The 27,822-nt window shown below is 45.5% G+C and overlaps 1 protein-coding gene across 1 annotated transcript; it reads right to left on the reverse strand.

Annotated features, from left to right (window-relative positions):
* Positions 1-913: 913 nt before the first annotated feature.
* On the reverse strand, positions 914-27,618 carry LOC149331463 (amino acid transporter heavy chain SLC3A1-like). Its single transcript, XM_089556617.1, has 13 exons — positions 27,457-27,618; positions 26,126-26,339; positions 24,193-24,448; positions 22,457-22,627; positions 21,656-21,798; positions 18,089-18,211; positions 17,461-17,538; positions 16,217-16,320; positions 13,663-13,861; positions 11,648-11,779; positions 4,836-4,901; positions 3,530-3,715; positions 914-1,905 (listed from the first exon to the last, which is right to left on the reverse strand). Exons 2-13 carry the CDS (start codon positions 26,309-26,311, stop codon positions 1,738-1,740), a joined length of 1,812 nt encoding a protein of 603 aa, XP_089412743.1. The 5' UTR covers positions 26,312-26,339; positions 27,457-27,618; the 3' UTR covers positions 914-1,737.
* Positions 27,619-27,822: the final 204 nt, after the last annotated feature.

The raw sequence follows: 27,822 nt of genomic DNA on the forward strand, positions 1-27,822 counted from the left end.
GCAGGCCCTGGTATCCATTAATTGCACATGGTGTACTTCACATTGCACATAAGGGGTGGGGTTTACAAAATGCAGGAATCATCAGTGCTTGAAAATGATGATGAACATGTTATGGCAGCATTATTATGGGGAAGGCCATTCCAGTCAGTACGGTGGGAATCGGATATATATTTGTTAAAATAGCAGGCAAAGCCTTTCACATGAGCGCAAAAGCAATATGAAAACTTCATTAGTGTTCAGCCAACAACTATTCAACAAGTATGAGCGAACCAAGGGTATACTTGCCTTTATTTTCAAAGTAATCCTCTTCAAAATGTACACATGGTTCCTTTAGTGATGACAAGCTAGAGGTCCATCATTAATTTAAACTCGCTTGATTAAAAACTGCGGGCTTACTCGTGTATTAGCATGTCAAGTGCAATAAAAAGGCTCCCTTTTTTTGGAACTAATTTTCAGTCTCCTTTGGGTTCGAATTATAAAGAGCAGAGTGAATAAGTGTTACTGCCTTTCAAATATACTGCACAAATGTATTATTTAAATTCACTCAGCAGGCCAGCAGCCCCATTATAAATGTTGTGTGTTCTGTGAAGCTCAGTGAGAAACGTCGCAGATGATGACCAGGAAAAGTACATTCCTCTTCCAAAGCCGTTATTTTCCACTATCCCTGACCAACTCCCTTGATTCCTCTAGCCTTCCTGTACTGTGGAGCACCAGTGGTGCCACCTGGCATAGCAACAGAGCAGTAGCAACTGAACAGTTGCCCAGATGAGCACCAGGATGCAGCACAACTGTTGCTGTAGTTTGTTCACACTGGGCTAAAACGACAATCTTAACTTAAGAGGCACAAATTACTCACTGTTTGAGATCTCAGCATTGTAAAGTTAGCATAGCGGAATGAGTAGGACATGCCAGGTAATGCTGCAAATCAGTTTTATTCTTGTTCTCAAAGTTGACAACTTGTAAAGCCTTACACACCGGGAGCACTGTTTGCAAGTCGCAAATGAACTGTAACTGTTGTGGTAAAACAGAAATGAGGCAACAAACCAATTGCGCTGTAAAATTAGTTTTTGTCACAGCACAGCACAGCAACAATGACATTGACACCGTGTTTACACCGGGTAATTCAGTTCCTTGTATAACCACCAAGGTCCTTCATTTTCAGGCAAACTCAACACATTCTTCAATCAGGTAGCAGTGCTTTCTGAATATTCCATGACTTTCAACATTATCAACTGAAAGTGAAGGTCCAAAAAATGCCTTTAAACACTGCAACAAGAAAAATGCTTACAAAATCTGCAGTACTGGAAGTCTTCTCCGAAATAAGGTACATTTTTATAATGGCTTATAAAAGCTCATGGTCTGACATGGTCTGAAAAAAATTCTTGGCAAATGCTGAAAACATTATGTGCAAAGACAGTCTTATTTCCCTTGCCTTTTGACGACTTTCTCAGCATAAATAAAGTACCTTAAACAACTCATCCTTTATCCTTCAGTATAGTTTTCACAAACACCCTTAAGGATTCTGGACCATATATGGAAAAGCCTGGTATCACTGCAAATAAAAGAAGGAAAAAAAAAGAAGCATGCAGTTTTGTTCTGTGAGAACGAAGGACCGTGATAATAACACCACCCAACCATTACAGGCTTGCGAGTGCAAACTGGCTGCATTTGCTAATTTCCTTATGATGATACATTAAGTGTTGATTAGGCGGCTTGGAGGTATACAGCCCACGAGTTTCACTCAAATATGGGTACGAATTGGAGAATGACAGCTTCGTGTGGATCCAAAGCGAGCTCGCCAAGCTTAACCTTGGACTGCACCACTTTGGTGGAGTGGATACTCTTCACCTCTACGTGCCCGGACTCTGGCACATGACTGCTGGCTTCAGCAAGGTTCACAGTCACCTACAGAGGAGGAGGAACAGCACATATGAAGCATTGTCACCGGTATCATGTAGCACAGGCGGTTCTAGAGAAAAGGAAACACTGGAGGATGTTAGAAAAATTGCAGTTGACTACCACATTATATTTCTCGAGTTTCCTTTTCTAGTTGCAGTAAGTTGGCTAACAAAATAAAGGCAAATAATCAGATGTGAAGACGACTTTAAAAGGGCAAGAGAAACAGGAATCCGAAAGAGGAATCACTTGTTATTGTTGAGATGGGTTTTATAGTGCAATGAAGGCTACCATGCACCAAAGAGAAGGTTAAAACATGTGAGATTTTGTAGTAAAGAAATAATTTCTTTGTTTTCTTGGAAAGTTTATAGTACTCGTTAAAAAGGTTCGCTTTAAGAATTTAAAAACAAAGGAAGAGTCAACAAGTGCATTTCTTCTAGGTGCAAGTTAGGCTGGAAAGAGATTTAATTGTCACAAAACTGTGGGACGTTTTTTTTTCTTGTATTTTTTGTTTCTTTTCAAGTTTTGCACATGACAATAAAATGTAGTTTACAGCTGCCACTTCTCTGCACAGCTCGTGTGCAGGTTTCTCTTGTTTTGTGAAAATAATGCTCTGTGCTGGGTGTGTGTGTCCAATGCAAAGATGGCATATGATCACTTCCATGAAATTTTCTTGGCGTGCGCCCGATTTCCATACTCCTGGGACGGGTTTCACTAATTTGAGTTTGTTGCCTGCTTCATTATCCCACTTAGTCTGTCCCTGCTGTTATAGCCTCTGGCATTCGTGCATATGCACAAGACACATTCACGCTTGAAGGCAGTGACCCGTATGACTCACAAATGACGTCAGAAAGAGTACAAGCAAAACCCCATGGCTAACCGGGGTCTGTAAGCAATGAACCCATTCATGACATATCTGATGTGACCAAAAGTAAAGCTTCACGTTTTTTTCGTTCAGCAAGTACAACGCAAGCTTTAGAGGGCGGTCGATTTGTGACATAACAAATCCAGGGTTTCCTACATAAATCACTTCAACTGAAGAGCATGGAATGGGCAACTTTGAAATGTGTACGTGCTCAACAAAATACCACATGGCACTGCGACCTAGCATAAAAAGATCCACAGACTGGACAGAACCAACTGTTTCATTAAAATGCGTGAAAAAGCAATTTTTTGGCCTCAGTTTCATCCATGCTCTGCAGTGCAACTTCCTGTAGCTCAGAGTGATGACTAGCAAGTATACTTAGTCACACGACACCATAAATCCAGTACACTTAGTCTCCCCTATACCTGTGGTCATTATCAATGCAGTTACTTCAGTTGCACCATCAAATCCTCTCTCACTGATTCCCAATCATTCCTGTCCTGGTTCCTGCAGGTACGCTTACCTTCTCTACTAACCCTGAGAGACCAACAGTTATCTTCCGTTAGCTGAAGTGGGCATGGACAGAATCTGTCCATTTCCTCCTCTTGATTTCGGTGAGGACATCTTTAAATAGCAGTAACTCTCTCACCCACTCTGCTCGCTTCCTCTCTCTCTCTTAACACCATCCTTGTCATTCTCCTTTCCACCCCAAAACCAAGGTCATTCAAATGTGCACAGGTGATGAGGGAGAGGAGGTGGGTGTCGTACCTGCTGTCCATCCCCGTTGACCACAGCCATGTAGCCTGGGGTACCTTTTCGCACTCGCAGCATGACAAACACGGTGCTGTTACTCAGCACAGACGTGACGGTGCTGCCCAGTCGAACGGCCAGCTTGTCTCTCAGCGCAGCTGAGTGGCGCACGACTTCCAAATGTGAGCTGTTGCCCGTCTGCGCCTGTAAGAAACAGTGAGACAGGTAACTCGCAATCTAACAAACGACTTCCGGTTCTCCTGAAAGTATCCACGGGGCTCAAGATCGAGAAATTAATCCAATTTCAATCATAATTTGGCTTTCATTCTTGAAAGAAAAACAAACAAACAAAAAACAAAGCTACTAATCTTAATTCTCAACATTGACAAGCTTCATAAGATGGAGAATTCAACTGTACCCAACTAGCGGAATCAAACAAAATGTTTCCTTGATCTCTCAACACTGTATCAAATTAAGTTCTGTCATTTTCAAGCAAAAGCTGATCCCTTCCATTTTGTGCTCAAAAAAAAAAAAAAAAGTTGTAAGGCACAGATCTGCTTATAACATGGGGTGTGCGAGTATTCGAAATTTCACATATGCATCAATTATGTTTGTTATAAAGCCTTCATTCGATTTTAGAAATTGATAATCCAGAATTTCCGAATGTTTGAAAATTTCCTAATATCTCACAGAACGCATTTTATAACTCGACCTTTGGATAATTGGGGCATTTCTTCCAGTCCCTTAAAGTCTGAATTACCCAAATTTTACTGCCCACCATGTTATCTTTAGCTGACAGTCATGTGCCAATTCATGAACATCATTTTGTTACTCATTTAGCATGGCAACATTACAGGCTGCAAACCGTTATGCTGGTGTAGTGCTTAGTCAGTTTAGTTTCGTTTTATTTCAGCTGTGGAGAGAACACACTATTTTGAAAAACGAGGCCAACAACTTTTGCCCATTTCTTTTTTCTTAATTTTTTTTTTCATACTGAACTGATATTCAAATAAATTTTTTCTTCATATTTGTATTCTAAAATTTCAGAATTTGCAGCCCCCCCCCCCCCCCCCCCCCATATAAAGAAAAAAAAAACGGGACTGCAGGCGCAATGGGACTACAATTCAACTTTACCATACCCATGTAAAATTTTTACTATGTATATGGAAGTTTATACAGCAGGGCTCCAATGCATCAAAAAAAAAAAAAAAGCCTCGCCACAGCTCTTAAGCTTGAGCCTTAGGAAAACAGCACAAACAAAGTTTTAGTGCAAGCCCACCTTCATTTTGCTGGCGGCAAGATATTGGCAGTTAGAAAGACCTACCTCGACAGTGACACCTGGACTGGTTCCAGGGGCCCCTTCATTCCATGGCATTTTGCAGGGCTTCTCCTGTGGATGAGACAAGAAGATATCATCAGAAACAGGTGAAGGCAGCACCCATGTCAGGCGTGCAAAATGAAGTGCACTTACGAGGAGTGTCACTTGCTCAAGGTGCACTCTACCACAGCTAAACGGCATAAAGTGCCGAATACGCAGCCTCGATGACACTGTTTTTTTTTTTTTGGGGGGGGGGGGGGGGGGGGGGGGGGGGGGGCACAAAATGTCGCCATCATCATCATCAGCCTGACTACACCCACTGCAGGGCAAAGGCCTCTCCCGTGTGTCTCCAATTAACCCTGTCCTTCGTCAGTTGCGGCCACCATACCCCCCAGATTTCTTAATCTCATCCGCCCCCCCCTAACTTTCTGCCGCCCCCTGCTACGCTTGCCTTCTCTTGGAATCCACTCTGTTACCCTTAAGGACCAGTGGTTATCTTGCCTTCGCATCACATGCCCTGCCCAAGCCCATTTCTTCCTCTTGATTTCAACTAGGATGTCATTAACCCGCCTTTGTTTCCTCACCCACTCCGCCTGCTTCCGATCACTTAACGTTACACCTACCATTTTTCTTTCCATAGCTCGCTGCGTTGTCCTTAACTTAAGGGGGAGACGAGGGTCTTAAAATTGACCTTTTTATTTATGGCTAGAATATCATGAAATTTTGCACACAGATGTGTTTTTCTCCCGATTCCAGAAATGTAGTCAAAATTAAGCTGGTATTCCTGGATCAAAAGTTATCTTAAATTTTAGAGTGTAATTAGGTAATTTCTTAAGTAGATTTAATGAACTTTCTCATTGCATTTTATTGCTTTTAATTAGATGAATTGATAGCTAGCGAATTCTCATAGCCAATGACATTCTTACTTTTTTGTGTTTAGGCCATGTATAAATAGCAATTTACAATTAGCTTAACGATCTGCAGTGTCAAATACAGTCGACTCCCGATAATTCGAAGCCGCTTAATTGGAATTTTCGGTTAATTAGAAGTGAAGAGCTGGTCCCGTCAGTTTTGCATGTAACCCTATGGAAGAAATCGCTCGATAATTTGAAGTCCTCATCCAGTAATATTGTTTAATTGGAAGTTAATTTTCAGCCGGGATCCTCGAGGTGACCGTCATTCTTTGGTAGAGTGTGCAATTTTTCAAGTGCTACAACAGCTCCGTGCTCCGCGTTGGTGTCATCGCCATCGTAGCCGTCCGCAGCGCCGCCCTTCTTGGAGCGGTGCGATTATCCATAGCTACGGCTGCCGTGGCCTCGGCGATCGGCTCCGCCTCCCGCCGGAGCCGATCGCGGAGGCCACGCGGGTGTCATAGGCGCATGCAGCGCTGAATACTGGCAGTGGCGAGATAATGCGAGATTAGGCTTGCAGCGTGCACAGCGTATGTCGAGGCGTTTGTTGGCCGAGCGCTTTATTTGCGTGTGCGGTAGAGATGGGCAAAACGGCTCCGCTCACTGAAGTGAGCCGGCTCATTTGAGCGGCTCACCGGCTCACTTAAATCTGCAACAGTGAGCCGGATGTTTTGAGTGAGCCGTGCTTCTTTTGGGGAGAGGAATCCGGCTCTCTCTCTCGTTCACACTGAGCCGTGCCGGGAGCCGGGTCTTCAGGTGGTAGTGGTTTATTTTAAAAAATAAAAAAGTGAAGCAAAAAAGAGTTGCCGGCCGCGGCAATTGCTATCTTAAGCACCCGAGCTGGAGCCGGCGGAAATGGAAGAGAAAAGGAGAGGAGAGGGGAGCGACAGCAAGAAAGGACAGGGGCATAGAGTCGTTAATATTTAACGGCAGGGGAGAGCTTTGTACACTATTTGCGATTCCGCGCCATGGTGCGAGAAGGCAACTGCTCTCCTGCCCTTCCTGGCAAGGGTGGCATCCAACCCCTCACCTTCGGCTGTCTTTTGAACCGCTCTTTTTAGAGAACGAGTGAGCCGTGGCGCCGTACGTGGTTCAGTTAGTGAGCGGCGGTTCTTCTGGAGAGCCGGCTCTCTCTCGTTCAGTGAGCCGTAGCCAAAAGAGGTTTTCGCCTTAAAAACGCGGGTGCCAGCGGCAGTGCACACGCGGAAACAACTGAAGGCGAGGGGTTGGTTGCGAAGGAAGGGAATGCAGTTGATTTCTATGGCGCGCAAATCGCACCCTGGAGCAGACCCGGCTCTGACGGAACGGTTAGGCACGGTCAGCACGGCTCACTGAACGAGAGAGAACCGGTTCTCCAAAAGAACCGCCGCTCACTCGCTCTCCAAAAAAGAGCCGCTCAAAAGATCCGGCTCGCTCCTGAGCGACCCATCACTAGTGTGCGGGTTGCTCGTCGGCTAGGTTGTTCCACTGGTGCTCCTACGCTTCGGAATTGACCGTACACGTAGTCGCATCGTTGATAGCCATGGCAAACCGCGGATCTTATCGCACGCTCGACCTGGCAACGAAAGTCGAGATTTTGAAGGAAGTCGAGAAGGGAGGTGCCGCCAAACAAGACATCGCGCGGAAGTTCGGAATCAAGCCGAACACGCTCTCCAACTTCATCAAGAATAAGCGCACAATAATGGACGCATTTGAGAACGAGAAATTCAACACTTCTCGAAAGCGAATGCGCACCGGCGCTTACCCAGAGTTGGAGAAGGCTCTGCTGGTTTGGATTCGGGAGGCCCGGAACAACAAACTTCCTCTCAGCGGAGACATCGTTGCGACGAAAGCCCGAACGCTTGCAACAATGTTGGGGATCGACGACTTCGTTTCGTCAGATGGATGGCTGACGCGCTTCAAACATCGTCATGATCTCGTTTTTAAGAGCGTGTGCGGTGAAAAAGCGTCCGTTAACCAGGAAACATGCGCCACGTGGAAGGACGAAAAGCTGCGTGAATATCTCGGCGAGTACAAGCCAGAAGACATCTTTAATGCAGATGAGACTGCACTGTTCTATCGGCTCCTACCAGAGAAGACCCTGACATTCAAGGACGACGACTGTGCTGGGGGCAAACGAAGCAAGGAAAGGGTGTCGGTGCTGATCGCGGCTAATATGACTGGCACGGAACGGTGTCGCTTACTTGTGATCGGAAAAGCCGCCAAGCCGAGATGTTTTAAAGGCATAAAGACTCTACCTGTGGATTACGAGTCGAACAAGAAAGCGTGGATGACGGCCGAAATTTTCAAGAGCTGGATCACCAAATTGGACCGTAAGTTTGCTACTTCGAACCGCAAGGTGTTGCTCCTCGTGGATCACTGCAGTGCTCACGTGGATGTGCCAGCCTTGAGTGCAATACGCCTCGCATTTTTGCCTGCAAACACCACATCTGTATTGCAGCCAATGGACCAAGGCATCATAAAAAATGTTAAGGTCCTGTACAGGCGCCACCTCGTCGAGCGCATGATTTTGTGCATGGACACCGCCAAAAAATACGAGGTGAGCCTGCTCAGTGCCATCCACATGTTAGCGCGAGCATGGGATAATGTGAAGCAAGAAACTATCGCAAATTGCTTCAGGGCTTGCGGTTTTGTGGCAGCGTCTTCGGAGGATGTCTCAGCAATTTCATCCGAGGAGGTGTTAACAAGCGAGCTTGACGGCACTGATTTTGGTGATGCTCTAGGGGACGTCAATTTTGAAGAGTACATCGCCGTAGACAAGGCGGTCGAAACGTGCGGTGCACTGACGGATAAAGAAATTGTGGAGATGATTCGACCCCAGGAAGCGACCCAGGAAAGCGACGATGACGTTGAAGACGAGCCGCAACCTAAGGCTGCCGATGCAGCTGCGGGCCTTGCTCTCGTGGAGCGCTTCTTTGCCGCTGAAGACAACGCGGAAGAAGCGTTCCGCCACATCTACAGCCTGCAGAACTTGCTTTCAGCAGCGCGATTCTCCAAGAAGAAACAGAGGAAGATGACAGACTATTTTTCTTAGAGAAAATACTCGATTTCGCTACAGTCGCCGACTGTTTATTCGGACCTCACGGGGACCGCGGAAATGTCCGAATAAACAAATTCAGAAAAAAAAGAGAAAGAAATCGTTTATTTACAGTAAAAACTCGTTAATTCGACGCTGACGGGACCGCGAAAAATTGTCGAATTATCGAATGAACAACAAAAAACAATGTTTGCCGCAACAGGACGTATACCTTTATTTTGCAAGGAAATCTGTAATCACCGTCTGCTTTTTCGAGCGAATTTGAGCGACTACGATAGCTCTAACAGCTGCCAGGTGCTCCGCGGCACACGCGCCGTCAGGGATTTGTTCACAGAAGTCCTCCCGCACGGACAAGGCTTCTGCGGCTTCTTTCACCGTGCACTTCGGCATTTGGGACAACTGCTCACAATCGTAAATCGTCGTCGTTGTCAGCGCCTGTCACTTTAATTATTTCATCCTCGGTCAGCTGACAGGACACAAAGGCGAGGCGCGCAGGCCCTGCGCGCTATCCACCCGAAAGCAGCGCGGGGAGGAGGTGGGGAGGAGGTGAAGAGAGCGCGGCTCCCCGCTTATCTGTTTTTTCAGCCAGCCGCCGCGGGGACGGCGTTGTTGCTGGGACGCGCGTCTTATCTTTTCTCTTTATCTTTCCTCTGATCTTTTAACTCTCCTCTATCTGCACATGGCAGCGGTGGTGGCTCGGCTGAGCCAGTAGGCAATCCCTTGCAATTTCCTTTCACCCTTCTCTCAGTCGCAACAAAACAGCAACAACAAGCAGCGCAGTAAACACGCTGACAAAGCGCGCATTTACCAAAAAAGGCGCCGTAAATAACCGCGATCGTAGCGGCTGCTGCGACACAACAAAGCACAAAAAAAAAAAGACGCCAGCCGCTTCGGCCGCCGCTAACTCGCTTCCTCGGATGGATGGATGATAATATGACCATACGGATGGCCTATCAGCCGTACAGTAGCGCCGCTCATGGCAGTGATTTTTTCTTTTTGCTCTCGGCAAACCGGCTTGGCGGGCTGCGGAGTGAAGTCGAATTAACCGACGCACGGCAAAATTTGTTCGAATTAACGAGAGTTTCGCCCCATAGACTCCTATGTATAATTGTAGGGACCTCGCGCGCGCGTCGAATTATCCGATTTTCCGAATTAACGGGGGTCGAATTAACGAGCTTACATGCACTGGCTGATCCCGGGCTGGCGTTGCATGTCTCCTCGCCCAACGCCGCCTCTCCTCCTCCTCTTCTCCGTTCCTTCTTTCACCACCTCCTCTACTTGCCTCCTCCCCCACATCGTTTCGAGAGCCGTCGGGCCTCATCGCATCTGCACCGCTGCGTGCTACCACGGCGCTCTCGCGGGCTTGCTGCCGCCGGCCTGGTGTTGCATAAGTCAATGCTCACGCGCGCTTCAACGAAACATCTTGATACTGCTACTCGGGGTTCAACAGACCCCTTTCGATGACAAAACGCCGGCTGTAAGCCGCCCTAGGCTAATATCGCATCTCCAGCGCTGCGTCGTGCTACCACGGCACTCTCGCGGGCTTGCTGCCGGATAAACAAACAAAGCGGCTCCTGGATTGCCTTGAGATGGCTTACTAAGCTGCGGCCGGAACTGGTGGGGCGCGCCACCATGCGGCGCGCTACCGAACCACGCGGAAACGATGATGATGAGCGGGAATTTGCAGTAGCGCCACCTCGCGGGGCAGCAAGGAGGCTCAGTTCAAAACAAAAATGGCGTTGAGCGAAGTGAACCGCGCGTCGGTGAGCGTCGGTGCGGCAAGTGCTGCCGGTCGAGTTGGCTCAAGGAGTGTCCGAAAAATCAAACGAGAGGCTGCAAGATGTCCGAACTTTCGGCAGTTGTTATACATTACGGTCTATGGGGAGAGTGGCGGTGCCACGAAGCAGTCTGAATAATCGAGCATGTCCGAATTTTTGGAGTCCGAAAAATCAGTCGGCGACTATAATAAAGTGCTGTTTTTTGTGTTTTGTGCTTAATTGGAAGTTCGTTTAATTCGAAGTTTTTTGCGGTCCCCGTGAACTTCGTATTAACGGGAGTCGACTGTACTGCGACCTTTTACTCTCAACATAGTATATCAGGATGACATGCCTTTAGAGAAAAACGAAGAATGTCACCGGGTATGGGAACTCTCTCGCTATCAATTCATGTAACTGAAAGCAACAAATTGAAATAAGAAAGTTCATTAAAGCTGTGTAAGAAATTATCTAATTACACTCTAGACTTTGTAAGATTTAAGACCACCAGCTCAATTATGATTATATAATTGGAATCAGAAGAGAAAAACACATCTGTGCGCAAAATTTCATGAGATTCTAGCCATAAATAAAAAAGTTAGTTTTAAGACTTGTCCCCCCTTAAGCTGAACCCTCTTTGTTAGCCTCCACGTCTCAGCCCCATGGGTAAGTACCGGTAAGATACAGATAAACCATACCAATGTAAACACACACCTCCAGACTCTGTGTACTTTACGCCCAGCTTAATACAATTACAGCACATAGAAAATGTACAAGGATAATAACAAAAAAAAAAAAAATGCTTTGAACATTCTAGAAAACTCAATGATGCAACAAGCATGCAACACAACCAGTTTCAGTGCTTCGCATCTAAAGGCAAAATGGCCTCAAAGAAGTATATTCTTTGTATCTCTCACAAGAGTCAAAGCTGCAGCTGCCCTTGCAGAGCTGGATATGCCCTTTCCACTGTGCACATCTTCAACCCCCAGATATAGGCCGTACTCTCTATGCTGAGCAGGTTTGGTGTTGGCCCACTCTTTCTGGCAAGTTCAATGTGCGCTGTTCACGTGTCACATTTCGTACAGTGGCCACACGAGGTACCGACGTATTACTCACTTCGCACATGGCTCCGAGCTCGTCCCCATAGTAGAAGATGGGGGTCCCCTGAGCCAGGGCGGCCACCATGTTCAAGCCATCCAGGAGCACGTCGGCACGAGTCACCAGGGGAGAATAGAGAGCACTGCCCAACTGCACGCGTGACAACGCCACGGGAAAGAGTTTTTGGTGAAGGCACAACCATGCGACAACAACAACTGCCTATGCACAGCTAGAAATGAATAACTCCATGCTGGAGACAGCAGTACTATGACACTGTGTAGTCTAACTTAACACAACTAAGCATTGCAACTGCTGACAACCTCGGTACAGGTAAAGCGTACTGTTAGTGCATTAATCAGTGCTGTTCTAGACGTCTTGTTAGACTTTTAACCACTTTTCTGCCAGTACACACGGTCCTGATGTTGGTACCGCTGCAGTTTGAGCTTGGGAACAGAAATGGCAGCTTTACAGCATAGATGAGTCCTCTACAAATATACAGTAGCCGACTGATATTTCGAACTCCAATAACTCAGACTAGTGCAATATTTCGGACTTCGCTGAGGAACCGTCGCGCACCTCATAGGGACGGGTACATTTTCACGACCGATATTTCGGACTTTGCAGAGTCTAAACGTTAGAATTTTCGGACTAATATTATTGCTAATACAGTGAACTCTCACTTGAGTGAACTTCAAGGGACCGAAGGAAATAGTTCACTTAACTGAAAGTTCACTAAACTGAATATTCACTCGACTAACATAAGACATGGCATACAGAGTCAAAAGTTTGAAGTTCAATTCAAGGAGCATAAGACATGGCATCCATAGTGTCAAAAGTGTGAAATTTATACATATCACCTTATACAAGGTGCGTAGCAGTTAAAACGCTGCCTTTCTCACTTAAAAAATTCAGTAATTTTCTTCTGCACTTGTACATTTAAAGCACAGGAAGTAACAAAACTGTCGAAAGAGTCAATGTTTAGGCTGAATGGAGCCGATGAAAAACACACACCACGTGGGTCGTTTGTGTGGACACGCGGAAGCGACGAGACCGGAAAGAAAAAAGCGACGTTCACGACTAGCCGATCGGAAAAGAACAGGCACACCACGTGGTTTGTGGTGACACATTGCCGCGTTGCTCCGGCGGCGCTGTAAACGCCAGCGATGTTATTTTGTTCATGGCCTCTGAGATCACTTGCACGTTTCACTATTGATCTCGGAGGCCATGCCTCCCTGCCGTTTTTCTTCCGCACCGCCGCTTTGCCCCATGGGTGCTGTAGCATGAGCGACGTTACACTGCCGCAGAAGCGGCGGTTCGATGAGGGCGGGCATCGGTTGCGCCTGCAGTGTAGGGCTCAAAACTTCGTTGAACTGATCGGAAAAATAAGCCTGGGTCCTCTGAGCGAGTTCGTTAAACTGAAATATTCACTATTCCGAAATTCGTTTAAGTGAAACATTTGTGCATAGAATCTATAAGAAAACTGCCGGGGATTTTTAAAAAGTTCGTTATTCTGAAATATTCAATAAACCGGCGTTCGTACAACTGAGAGTTTACTGTATTATCACTTGCAGGCGGAACATGGGGAGCGGCGATTTTCGCGATTTTGAAAGCCGGTTTTTCGCAGAAAAGTTTATTTTTTTTAAGTTTACGGATTTTTCGGACTGTTCGATTATTCGGACCATTTTTCGGGTCCCGCCGAGTCCGAAAAATCGGTCAGTGACTGTAATAGTATAAAATTACATCAAAATTTCTGCTAAGTTAATTAAAAAAGGAATGACACTATGGACATGCCATACCTTAATTGAAACCAGCACAATTTATGACCTGTACGCATAAAATTTCACGAAACTTCAAGCAAAAACAACCACAATATTTCAACTGATTTCAACTGCCACATTGGTTCTTAAAAAGTAAAGCAAGATGCAACTTCCCACTGCCGCGTATACATTTCTAGTGCCACGTTAAAAGCAAGTGCTTCCAAATGGATGCCTTTATGGTTTGGCACGCTTGCAATTTGCAACCAAAAATCTCACCACAAATGACGGCCACATTCCCTCTGGAGTTGCGTCCAGGGTTCCCTGCACAAACACGCGGAGGCTTGTGGCATTGGACTGCTCGGGCTGGAGCTCAAACGGCTTGCTCAGCACCAGATCCGCTGCGGGCTCCTCAGTCGTGCCATAGAGTGGGGAGGCCTCAGACGGCGTCCTCTTCTCAACCTGGATTCCCAGTGCCCTGGGCACCGCAGGAAGAACCGAATTTTTCCACAAGCAACAAACAGCACAGATCAAAAATGTCACAGAAAAAAAACAACAAAGGAAGGAAGGGGCGATAGAAAATTCCTGTCTGAAAAAACTGAACAGTTTGCCCCTGATAGGGAAAAAAGAAAGAGCGAATAGAAAGCTGAAAGGTTGGTTGACTGATGCTAATGAGCAATAATCTACGCCACCTCACAGGTTTCCCCAAAACACTGTTCCCCCTTCGTGTTGTTGATCAATTTGGCCTTGCTCTACCATCAGCTAGCCAACCTGGTTAGCTTAGTTGGAAGAGTCACCGCCCCGCACAGGTGATGGCCCAGCGTTTGATTCCTAGACCAGGACAAAATGTTTCTTCAACTATGAAGTTTCTGTGGAAGCTGTGCTGTATGGCTGTGCTTGAGTGGATGCTAACAAATAATTACTCGTTTATTTATGATCCACGAATGTGACCAATGCATTACATGACCCATTTACACAGATTATGTGACTCATGTCATTATGTCATGTGACCATGCCATGTGATGATTTCATAATGCGGACTACAACCACAAGACCTCGGGCGGATCTGCTTACAACAGCCGACACTGGAAATAAAAAAAAAACCTGTTGCAATGTGATCAGTGAAGTGGAACATTTTAATCATCATTAGATGGACTGCAGGACAAATGCCCCTTCCAGCGACCTCCAACCATTCTTGCCTTCAGATTTCTTAAACTCTCCAGATTTCCTGGCATCATCTCCCACTGTTTCTTTTTGCATGGTAAAATTTGGGGTTTACCACCCCAAATCGATACATGAGCTGCGAGGGCTGCTGTAGTGGCGGGCTCCGAATTAATCTGGACCACCTAGGGTTGCTTGAAGGTGCCATGAAGAGGATTCTGAACTTGTCTTTTTGCCGCGGGAACTCGATCTACACGTTCCTAGCATTCTTAGAAACTGCGACTTATTGCCCTGTGTGGCCGATTTCCCTAATTAAATCGAATTAACGTCCGGCTCCCGCCTTAATTTTTTTTAATTCTGCCTCGTACGGTGGGCGGAGTCGACCAACGCGTGAAGTGCCTTTCAGCCAGCTCCGTGGAGGCTTTGCTTTCGCTTTATTTTCTTTTTTAGGTTTCCATGAATAAATAGTTTCATTCGCAGATAATACAGCCGCAAAATAAGCCCACAGAAATAAAAATCGGCGCGGACTATTTCCTACTACGGACTACTACGTATTACTCCGCCGATGGCAGAGCGGCAAGCCGCCACGGGACTGGGTGAAAGGCACTCCACGCGTTGGTCGACTCCGCCCATCATATGAGGCAGAATTAAAAAAAAAAGGTGGGAGCCGGATGTTAATTCGATTTAATTAGGAAAATCGACCACACAGGGCACTAAATCGCGGTTTCTAAGAAAGCTCGGAACGTGTAGATCGAGTTGCCGCGACGAAAAGACAAGTTCAGATTCCTCTTCAGTGCACCTTTAACATACACCGACATCACATAGCACACTTGCATTTTTCAATTTCACCTCCATCGTAATACAGCTGCCGAGGTCAAACCCACGACCTTGTTATCAGCAGCCGAACGCTAAGATAACTGAGCCAACGCACTGGATTCTTTTTCGTACGGGTATGCACTATGCCGCACTAACCGGCCATTGGTAATCTGTTCCAACTCCTTCCATGTTTTGCCCAAGTCCACTTCCTTCTCTTCACTCAGCCAGATCTATCATCAACTTGCATTCACTCCCTAATCCGTTTCCCTTTCCCTGTCTTTCTACGCCATGCCTTTCACGTTCCTTTCGACCCCTTGCTCCACTGTCCTCAGCCCAAATTCTTGCCACCACGCTGAAACCAAGGAAATTTCTGGGTCCAACCTGTTGAGTATACAGTAGCAGCCAGGGAAACATGTCACAGGCATTAGGAAGACCGAAAAAAAAAAAAAAAACAGTTAAGAAACTCATCATTACACAGCAATGGACTGCCTTTTTATTTCAAGGAGGCTTGCAGAATGAGAGACAGCTGCACAAATGCAGTAACCAAACACAGCTATCGCCACCACTGTTGCAATAGGGTGAAAAGTGGCGTCTCTCCACACCCGTATTTTATGCAGTACTCACATACTAGCAATAGACACAAACTCTTTATGTGGCCGACCTCTCCACCTTTCCTCATTAAAATTCCTTTCTCTCTCTCCCTCTCTTTATTTGGGCAAACATGTGCTCTTGAATGAAAGTAAGGTCAACAGCGGAGAGAGCAACTCAAGCATTCGTCCCGGTAGCCAAAAAAATAGGTGGCAAAACTGCGTGTGACTGAAGTCAAACCCAGAAAAAGAGCCAGCAGATTTCTCACCTGTGTGTAGTCTCATGGGTGCTGGAGTAGTTCCCAAGAACCTGACGCCAGTCTTTCAGCACGGAAAGCACAGCCTCTTCAGTGGCCAATGTAGACTTTGCAATCTAAAAAACAAAGACAAGCACAGTTGATCCATTTCCTTCCACCTCTTTCCCCCACGATTTCCACCAGAATATCCTTGCGCCCAGAAATGCTTCAGCAATAAAAAACGTGTAATTAACAAAGGTTAATCAGAAGGCCTCGAAACGGAGCCTAGCGATTATTACAACAGGCGTACTTCATAGCAAAATTTTAAAACCAAATCCAATACCACTACACCATTGCCCGAAACCAGACAGAGTGTAACAAAGCTTTCTCAAAAGTCCGAGAAAATCTGGTTCGTCGCCTTTAAAGAGCGATGTATACACGTGTACTGAAGTGAAAGCACAATCAGCTGACAGGATTTAAATAAGCAACAAGTAAAATGCCACCACAACAATGAAGATCTCGTAACGGAGAACCAACACATGCCTGTAATGCCCGTAGAAAGTTTGAGCACGCCCCGACGCAAGAATGAAAAATTGAGTGCCTGCAGCACTCTAAAACGAGGGGTACATCTCCAGTCAAAGCGTTAAGGAATGCGATATTCGTGAAAAAAATTAACTTTCATTGCTATCACGACACACAGCCTGGAATGTATGCAGCTTAATTTTGAACTTGGAAATTGCTCCGTGCACCATTAAATCATGAGCAATGCACCATGAATGCAAAGAAAAATATATTTCTACACCACATTCACGCTCTATAAACTTGTGATGGTGGGCGCACATACATTTCCATAACACTACAATGGGAAAATAAGGGGAGGTTCACTAAAACAAGAGAGAAATAGCTCACAACATTGAAAAGGAAATTTCGAGTCCAGTACAAACAAAGCAACGAACTGAATGAAATGAGAGTTTGGAGATCATACTAGGTGGAAAATGCATGGAGCAGCGAGCATTGCTCGGTGTTGAACAACAGCTTGTCAATGATGCTCCAACTCCAAGCAACACTCCCTTCCAAAGTGGCGCTAAACTTGCTAGTCTCAGAAATGTTCAGCGTTTTCTGCATCCCCAAACAATGTGACAACTGCCTTAGGACTGAATTTGCTCATTCGATCATCTAATAAATAATTGAATAAAGGGAGAAATAAGTTTTAGAACAGTTTCAGTTAAGGCAGTACCTACATCTGCACACGAGAAACGACACGGTGCACAACTTACCATCGGGGTGTGGTCCAGGTAAGTGTTGGTAATGACGAAACCGCTGATACCTCGCTCAAGCCAGAAACGCAGCACGGCCTGGCAGGACAAAACACAAAAAACACAGAGTTATGCACATAATGCTTCTATGCACGTCAAACTATTTAAATAAAGCTAATTTAACCACAGCCCGTTGCCACTAGGCACAGTGCCAAGAATAATTTATATAAATTGGACCGCACTGGCAAGGTCAAGTTGCAACCGCAAAAACAAAAACAACGACAAAAGCTGTGTCTACAAACGAAGCACAGAGAGCCCATTTTTGACTGCACAATGAAGAGAACAAAAAAATCGTCCCACAAACATTTCTGCAATGCGAGTAAAGGTTAAAGTTCCTGTATTGAGTTACTAGACACATACAAGGAATATTGAATGGAATAAGCTGGTATGGGCAACTTTTGGTGGCCTGCCTTTGGCAACTGCTTAGTACACCACTCACTGACGTCAGCAGTGGACGGGGTGAGGGGTGCTATACCAAGCCAGATTGGTCACTCCTAATTATTTCGTTAGATTTTAATTAATGGAGTCAAGCACAGCTTAGCCAAACAGCAACTATAGCTAACATGGCCACTCCTGCTGCCACACTTACGGTGAACTGCTCCAGAGCCTGGGGACTTTTCCAGTTGACATCGGCCACGTCCAATTCTGACTGATGCAGGAAGTGCAGGCGCCGCGTGGGATCAAAGGTCCATGCTGAATCGCCGGTCGACATCTGCGTGGCATGAATTTGCAAAGCCCATTAGCATAACGGCTCCCTCAATGCCTGCCGAAGCTGCCTGGACAACAAAACCGACAAAAGCTCTCCAAGCAGTCATGACTCTGTTACATCAGGGGCAAAATTTAGACCAGGCTGGGCCTGCTCTCCAAAGCCAAAGGAAAGTTTCCAAACTAAGTATTTTCCACTACACATTCTACTAAAAAACTGGCACAAGATAAAAGGTAACATCCCAGGTTTTAATGCGCCGAGAAATCTAGGTTGCATAGCAAAATAACTGAAGCAGTAGCAAAGCATAATTGCTGCCTTTCTGCGGTCGAAAACGGAGAGAAATTGACTATCCCCCTAAAAGGCAAGCTAACTATCACTTGGTTTTTTGCAGCCATATAATCACTGCGAGCACCTCCGAAACAGCGCTAAACCGTTGGAAAAGGTCCCCCTGGTTCTCTAGTAAGGATCGCCGGTGTTGCCATCCCTTCAATGAAGCAAATTGCTTTGCTCTTGCCGGCGTTTCTGACTGAATTTTATATTACGAATTTCGGCTACATCAAACTATTTTACAATTTTTTAACTGTTTGCTATAATAAGGTTTGACTGCATATCTATCATGCATTTATTAAACCCATTATACTCAACAACACTGTTATTTTTTTCCAAGAAATCTTGATATTTTTAATATTCCTCATGCATATTTGTTGTGAGAAATATGCAGCTAATCACTACTAATTTAACCTAGCTCAGGTATTAAAAATCCAGCTCAAAATCTCCACAGTACACCTGGTGTGCAACAATCCACACAAGTTTACAAGAGCGAGTTGATGGGCTAGCTGATCCTGCATAGTGAATATGCAGCGCAAGGCAAAGACATGGGACAGAAATAGTAAAAGACACAACAAAAACAAAAACCATTGATGGAAATGCGAAGAATAATCATCACTGGCTACATTGCCCAGTCTTTGACCACATAAATTTATCATGAAGCAAGCGGTTCTTGTCACTCTTTTTGGTGTCACCCGAGAATTTGAAATTTCGAACAATTCGAACATTTCGAACATTTTTTCTGGTCCCTTGAAGTATGAATTGACAAGCTTTTACTGTAGTGAATAATGTATGCAGTAACACAGAAATATCAGCATGACAGTGAAGGCATATTTGACCGGGAATAAGGAGATGCTCCTAATAAATAAGATTTTGTCGTGCTTAACTGTTGCTTGCTCAGATTTCTTCATGTTTTGGGTGAACACACAAAAAACTAATATTAAGGGCATGGATAAACACGTGGAATAGGCATTCTAGCTTTGACATGACTCTACACAATGCGTCAAACAGCCCAGATCATAAATATAGCCATTCACATGAAGCTTTAAAACCAAACCAGCCAAACTCAAAACCCTATCCACATTCACCAGACGATGTAGGTTATAGTTTCACAGATGACTACCACTTACTTCAGGTGTACCCAAATGGTGCATAATAACTGTAACATATTGAGAGTACATCACAGGATCTGCGTGAAGTGAGACCAGAATCCAACAAAATGAAAAAAAAAAATTACCGACGATTACGTTACTTCCTAATGCGAAATTTGAGCGCAGCAAATAAGCTGTTTCACCTTTTCGATAGAATTTTTTTTTTTTTTTTTCACACGTATTCCTTTAACAAAGATTCCACTAACAGTTGTTGACAGTCATGAAGGAAGCTTTGTGGTCGGAGAAATAGACTGATATATGTTCGACTTGGTACACCAATGCTTGATTCTCAAAGACGAGATCTATACAAGTGCCTCGCGAGGTTGTCACAGCCGTGGGACGCGTTACGAGCGAGAGGAACGGGATGTTCTCCCGCATAAGTGTTAGGAAATTGCTGCTTGTCTTTATGTCAACATTAAAGTCCCCCACTACTAACATCGGTGTGGATCGATGGACGGTTAATGCGAGTTGCAGGAAGTGCACGACGTCTTTCGTGAGTGCGGTAGGGGCGAAGTAGGCAGCTACTACCAGCAAGCCGTTGGGCAACTTTGCGGCGCACAGTTCGCCAACTTCATGTGACGTGCCAAACATTTCGACTGGTATTGCAGAGAGACCTGTGCGCAAGTAGATAGCGACTCCCGCCGCTCTGTTGTGGTCTCTGCGAGCACCACAGCAGTATAGGAAATCTATGATTTCGAGAGGCTCTTCGGGATCCATCCAGGTTTCAGCAAAGCAAAGCACAGAGGAATGGCGCAGAATGTGATCGTGGTGTACGTCCTTGGCATGTGCGGCAAGGGAGCGTACGTTAAGAATGTGGTTGTGAATGATGAATCAAGTGCTGCCAGCGAATGACGCGTCCATTGGCTGTCTGCGTGTGTTACTGATGTGTGGTTAACATGTTAAGCTTCGCCTGTAAGAGTGGAACGCGACAGCGTCTTGCAACGCTGCCAGGGAGTCCACAGAACGCCATCGCCAATTCGGCTGTACGCCTTGCTGGACGGTAAATTTATTTTTTGAGGAAAGGAAATGTATCTCTCTCGCATATCTGGGTGGACACCTGCACCTCGCCGTAAGGGAAAGGGGGAAGATGGGAGTGAACGAAGACGGCCTTTGTTCATTCCAAACCATTCAGCTGGCATTACGGAGTGGCTAGCGTGCTCGTATCGCACTCCGGAGACCCTGGTTCGATTCCCCAACTCGACCAATTTCGTTCTCGGTTTTATTGATTTATGCGGTCTAACTAGAAAGGTTAATTAGGCTATTTCATATTTATATTATTGTATTTCTATCCATCGTGTTCTGTCATTAACCTGTCAATTGTTGGAACTGTCTAGGATGTTCGACACAACGTATATGAAACGAGCAACGTCTTACTGAGTGGGGAAGTGCGTGGTGGTGGAGGGAACGCGGCTTCGTACTTATCTGTTTTTTTCAGCAGCGTCTCCTTCCGCGGACGCTGTTGTCGCTGCGGCGCGCGTCTTTCTTTTCTTTTCTTCTGACCTCTTCATTCTCCTCTATATTAATTAGGCTAATTCATTAATTAAGCAATTAACTAAACTCAGTCCAACTTAGTTGCAGCATCACTATACGATCCCTTTGATTGGTTGCATGGTTACTAGCCAAAGTACAATTGGCCCCATTTGAAATTCGCGCACTGTGACGTCACGAGCATTTCGACCAATTGAAAAGCGTGACATTGGGGGCGGAGCTGGTTACGAGGCCGACGCCGACGCGAAACCCAGGAACGGGCGCCAAAGAGCTGCGCTCTAAAAAAGGAGGGGGGGGGGGCATGAGATGTAGAAATGTTCAGGCCAGAGCTGACTGGCTCCTACATGTAACTGGTTCATTGTCAACACGTAAGTTAAGATTTTTTTGTATCACTTTCACGACCGTTTCAACCGCTTACCTCTCCAACAATGTGTAGGCATAAGTTCAAAGGGTAAAATACCTAAGACGTGGTCACACAACTCACCACTCCTTCCGGAGCTGAGCCCTCCTGGTCTCCTTCCCACACGAAGAGGTCCTGGAAGCCTTCCTTGCCTTCCTTGCTGTTCAAAAACCACTCGTGCTCCTGGCTGGTGAAGGCAGGGTTGATTTCCAGGACCACATGAAGGTCTGCGGAGAAAAACGAGAGGTCACAAAAGCACCTAACTGCTGACCGTAATGCTCATCAACAAATTATGATAAAATAAGCATCAGGTTAGATGCTGTGCATGACTATTAAAATTAAAAAGTAAAAAAATCGAACTTTTGGACTCCAAGAAGTCGGAAATATCAGTCGTGGATATGTACACGCTATTACGAGATGTATGACATTTCCTCAGCGGAGTCCGAAATATCGCGCAAGTCCAAGTTATTGGAGTGAAAAATTAGTCAGCTACTGTACGTGCAAATGAAGATTCCACGCAATAATACACCAGTTCTTTGCATCAGTTCATCTAAGCACTGTTACTGGCACCGTTACAAAAGTCAACTTGTGAGGCGTCAATACTGAAGTAAGTCCTCAAACAGGCATGACTTAAAGTGCTGAACTTGAAACAATCGCACATGGTTCCATCCAAGTCCCAGCATCCAGCCCAGAAACCAGAAATACATAGCCCAGCGTTTCACAAGGAACAAGAGGCTTGCAAATACCCCAACTGTTTTCACAGAATCCCAAAGGTCTAGGAACACGAGCCAAAAAGCAATGAATAGACATAGCCCATACCTTCAAGCCCAAAAGCTTTAGCAACTAAATGCAAAAATGCATGTTACCAGAGGCTGCCATACACACCCAGTTCCTTGGTGGCATTGAGGAGAGCTTCCACATCGTTCATTGAGCCCAGGGCTGGATCAACGGTCATGTAGTCCTTTACGCCACCACTGGCAGTGGAAGGAAAGATGCTCCTCAACTGCAGAGTACGCATCCCAAGATCCTTGATGTAGTCCAGCTTGGACAACAGGCCTGCAGGATAGCAAAGGACCATGTCACTACAGTGCCACTCTGGCAAGAGCTGAATCTTGATGGAACAGACCTTAAGGGGGGACACTGGTCTTGAAAAAAAAATTTTTATTAATGAAGTCACCGTTACGAAATCATCAGGGAATATGTATTTTTGTGTGCTGATTCTAAATATGTCATTTAATTTCATGTAAAACAATTCCTTGAGCACATATGCACTCTTTATGCTAGTATTTTGCAGAGAGTTTTGAAGAAAATTTGCTGCGGGAAACTCGCTAAAATGTATGCCATTGGGTTCTCTTGACACCAAGGAATACAATAAGGGTGAAGTTGTCTTCCTGCCTATCATAGAACTTAAGTTATAGAGTTTTGAAGTTGTTGCTTCAGAAATGAGAAGGAAAATGTGTAATCCTGTGTGTGAAGTGGCAGCTTCAGTACCCTATTACTCAAGTTCTATGATAGCCAGGATGATAATTTTACCCTTATTGTATTCCTTGGTGTTGAGAGAACCCAATGGCATACATTTCAGCGAGTTTCCTGCAGCAAATTTTCTTCACAACTCTCCGCAAAATACTTGCATAAAGAGTGCATAAGTGCTCAAGGAATTGTTTTACACGAAATTAAATGACATATCTAAAATCAGCACACAAAAATACATGTGGCCTGAAAATTTCATTACTATATCTAGATTAATAAAATTGTCTTTTCAAGACCAGGGTCCCCCCTTAAAGCCACCTCAAGCTACGTTAGTTAGAGAAGTGGCTGCAGTGCAGTTTCTTTTCACTGCCAGGAAGGAGTGTAGAGAGAGAGATACGCCTAGTCTCAGCAGCAAAACAAGCTTCTCCCAACAAAGTCACCGTTTCATGCAAACTGAAATAAGATAATACAGTCAAACCTCGTTATAACGAAATATTGGATATAAAGAAGGAATGACGATTCCCCTTGGAAGCTTGGCCAACATGGGCTATAACGAAGCTGCGGCTATAACAAAGCAATTGCTGGGCCCCTTCAATTTTATTATAACGAGGTTCAATAATTCAATAATTAGAATGATTATGGAACATAGACTTGTCCTGCAGTCTTCGTTTGACAAAACTGTCTCATTATTGCAAACTTCACATTAATAGACTTTTATATATGCATTCCTAAGATCTTGTGGCAATCATATAAGCAAACACTGTAAAAATATTTCTACAGAGGGCAGCCAAACCATGGTTACCAAAGGTTTTCTATATATGCATTCCTAAGATCTTGTGGCAATCATATATGCAAACACTGTAAAAATATTTCTACAGAGGACAGCCAAACCATGGTTACCAAAGGTACTGTGACCACGGTAGACTGGCAGCAAACTATCATGCATTCATCATCTTTTCATGACCCTCCGAGAGGACACAAGAGTGAATTTAAGCATTCTTATTCCACTCTGTCTGCACATCAACAAAACGGTAATAAACTATGAAAGACGGCGCGCAGCCCTCTCTCAGTGGTTTTCTGTGAAGCTGTCCGTGAAATTATCTTCATGACCATTCGAAGAACAGCTCGGGCCGCAACGTGGGGCCACTCACCCGCGAGACGGCTGGTGCCATCGCTGCCGTCAGTGTAGGAGGCCACCTCCACATTGTAGACAGGCGAGCTCTGCCACCACGCCAGCTGTGGTGGCGGAGCGCACCGTGGCGTCAGCACAATGATGGCGACGGCACCGACCAGCATGGCCACCCAGAGGATCCAGAAGAACACAAAGAGGGCCATGCGCAGTCGCACCCAGAAGGGGTCGTTGGCGTACCTCATCAGCTCCTCCTTGCTCAGGCCCACAAACTGACTCTGCACGAGGGCACGGCAAGCACGGAGTTAATGCACAGACTCTAAAGTGAGAGCAGTCTTAAGACACGCCCTCCTCGCATTATTGCTAACTTCGGTGACAACCATCGCGCTAATGCCCCCAGGTAGCCAACCTTTCATCACCATCATCAGCCTGACTACACCCACTGCAGGGCAAAGGCCTCTCCCATGTCTCTCCAATTAACCCTGTCCTTTGTCAGTTGCCGCCACTGTATCCCCGCAAACTTCTTAATCTCATCCGCCCACCTAACTTTCTGCCGTCCCCTGCTACGTTTGCTTTCTCTTGGAATCCACTCCGTTACCCTTAAGGACCAGCGGTTATCTTGCCTTCGCATTACATGCCCTGCCCAAGCCCATTTCTTCCTCTTGATTTCAACTAAGATGTCGTTAACCCGCGTTTGTTCCCTCACCCACTCCGCCCGCTTTCGATCTCTTAACGTTACACCTATCATTTTCCTTTCCATAGCTCGCTGCATTGTTCTTAACTTAAGCTGAACCCTCTTTGTTAGCCTCCACGTTTCTGCCCCATAGGTGAGTACCGGTAGGATACAGCTGTTGTATGCTTTTCTCTTCAGGGATATTGGTAAGCTACCATTTATGATCTGAGAGAACCTGCCATATGCGCTCCACCCCATTCTTATTCTTCTAGTTATTTCCCTCTCATGATCCGGATCTGCGGTCACTACCTGCCCTAAGTAGACATATTCTCTTACTACTTCCAGCACCTCGCTACCAATGGCGAACTGCTGTTCCCTTGCTAGGCTGTTGAACATTACTTTGGTTTTCTGCATGTTAATTCTTAGCCCCACCGTTCTGCTCTGCCTGTCTAACTGATTGATCATGCTTTGCAGTTCTTGTCCTGAGTGGCTTAGCAAGGCAATGTCATATAGAGACTATATATAGAGAGACTTTCATATAGAGACTAAATTTGCCACGTACTGATCTAGCAACATCAACCTTTCAAAGGCACGCTTTTCTAACCGGTACTGTAATTGCTGCTATTACTGTAAAACAAACTCATAGAGAGCATTCTCGCACTGTTTTAAAAAGTAAAAAAAGAGTTCAACGCTTGTGGGAGCAGCGAGTCATTAATTTAGTACACTTTTTGCTGGTGCAAACATTTTGCTATAGAGAAAAACTGTGCTAGATTAACTCCTATGGTCAACTATGAAGTACCACGATAGCACCATTGAGATGAGCTCAAACTCCTCTCCACACTTCACATCCCCCTGCAAGGAGGCAAGGATGTTCATGAGACAATATAAACAGTGATGTGCATGTGTTCTACCTACAGTAACTTCACTGTTTGCCAATTAAAGGAGCTGTAATTTAAAACAAAAGTGCAACTAAGAACTTGAACTTTTTACCACACCGACATCTTTGTCATCCTATGCTTGGCTCTGCACTCAAAAGGGCTCGGAACAGAAAAAAATTCACAGCATTTTAATTTAGAATGCACCACATGCAACTGCTCATCACAGTAGAGTAGTAACTGTACACTAAGTTTTTCTATTACATGCACACAAATCAGCTCTAGCAAAGTGAGCTCCTGTCATTTTGTAATCTACAGGCTGACACAGAACACAAAAGAGTTACACACGCCAAGCAAGACAAGCAGGATGTCACTGAAAAGGCAAACGGGAGGCTGCCTATCCATACCTCAACACCTTGAATTTCAATCTTGGCATCGCCGTTACGGTCCTTCCCATCAGCCTTGCTGTTGGTGAAGGTGATCTTGGTGCCGTCACCTGATGCCACGAGCTTGTCGGTGACTGCTTCCTCTCTCTCGAGGTTATCCTCGTTGACATGGGGCGGCTTGTAGTTCTCGTTTTCAGCAGTCTCCATGGCGGCTGGCTAACTGTTTAGTGCTTAACTGAATAAAGGTGGTGAAAAAAAAAGAAAAGTGCAACTTAAGAGACAAGAACAGGGCACACTTTTTGTCCTATTCAACCTGTATTGATCGCAAAATAATTGCTGCAAATAACGAAATTGACCTTGAACTTATAAGGTCATTCATTAACAGCTAATATTCAGACCATTATTTCCACAGCATTGTTAAAGCACTATTCAGGTCAAACATATGTCTTGGTTTTGGCTTTAACGTATGGAGCATATGCTCCACACCCCTGTTATTTCTCATCCTTTCGAAAAATTCAGACTTCACAAATCACTTTAAACTGTATAGTGTTTGTAGATTTCTTGCCATTTAGTTCAACTGAGTTTCATAAACTATGCTATTTAAAGTGCAAGCAGCATATTCCTCCTTACTTTTGCCTACTCTACGCTTCAGTGGTACCCTCGACGAGAGCTTTTCACTCTGGAAGCCGAGTAACGCAGCAAAGTAAAATAGAAAAAAAAAAGACCTTGGATGAAGTTACAGCCCAGCTCTCCGGTTTCAAGCACGGAAGGCTCCCCGCTGTGGCTCAGTGTAAAGGTACTACACACAGCTGCCGTTTCCTGTTTCACAATTCCAGTCTAGGGGCCTTCAAAGGCAGCGTGAACAGAATAAAACGAAAAAAGTATGTTGCGGAATAACGGGGTCACGAGACACCTCAACTAGAGACCATGCGACGTAGACCTTCGAGTACGCCACAGTAATGACAAGAAGGACTGCTGATATACGAAAAGAATCCATTAAGCACACCTTATTCCTTTGGATTTGAACTCTAAATCTGCTGATCGCTGTATTGACCATGCTCGATCGGGTTGATAATTTGCCACACTATTGAGCGCGGATCGATCTTGCCGGCGCTCACCTTCGAGTGAATAAATTGTTCCTAAACTGTAAACCCAGGAACGCTGTGATTAACGAAGTAGACGCTCTCGGCTAGCACTCGATCAGAATCTGAAACGCGCAGTAGGTTCCGATGTTCGGACACGAGTCCTAGCAGCTGGCACACACGAGCCCACGTTTGCGATAAGTAAGTAGTAGTAGTACGGAACTAACCACATCTAAGCTCCCGTGTACCGCTCTGATTTAGCGCACTCACCAACTCGGGCGAAGCTTGGAATGCGATCTTGCTTTGTGTCCTCGGTTGAATCGGTGGCCGCCCTGATAAACCGGTCCGGTCCGAAGTCTACGGCCGGATAGCGAGACAACCTACACCTCACTACGGAGTCCGGACGGATGTAACGGCGAGACGGAGTGCCGAGTGCACACGCGACGGCGCCTGACGCAATCGGCAACGCCTAGGTACTGAAGTTCCCTAGGGGTTCACGTTGCAGCGAAGACTACTACTGCTACTGCGTTAACTGTAGCTTGTACTGTAGCTACCGGACCGCCTCTGATTTTCGAAAGTACAGCCGGCCGTGTCTGACACACTACGTTTGCTGTGATATAGCGGTAAAATTTCTGT

The sequence above is a fragment of the Amblyomma mixtum genome, chromosome 8 (genome assembly GCF_055824585.1).
Source record: "Amblyomma mixtum isolate Tamu chromosome 8, ASM5582458v1, whole genome shotgun sequence".
Lineage (NCBI taxonomy): Eukaryota > Metazoa > Arthropoda > Arachnida > Ixodida > Ixodidae > Amblyomma > Amblyomma mixtum.

What these genes read in the sequence shown, in the direction of transcription:
- LOC149331463 (XM_089556617.1), bottom strand. Translation starts at nt 26,311, where the DNA reads ATGGAGACTGCTGAAAACGAGAACTACAAGCCGCCCCATGTCAACGAG. An exon ending in TTGAAATTCAAGGTGTTGAG is followed by an intron (nt 24,449 to 26,125) that starts GTATGGATAGGC and finishes GCCCTCGTGCAG; the next exon opens with AGTCAGTTTGTGGGCCTGAG. An exon ending in TGGCACCAGCCGTCTCGCGG is followed by an intron (nt 22,628 to 24,192) that starts GTGAGTGGCCCC and finishes GCTATCCTGCAG; the next exon opens with GCCTGTTGTCCAAGCTGGAC.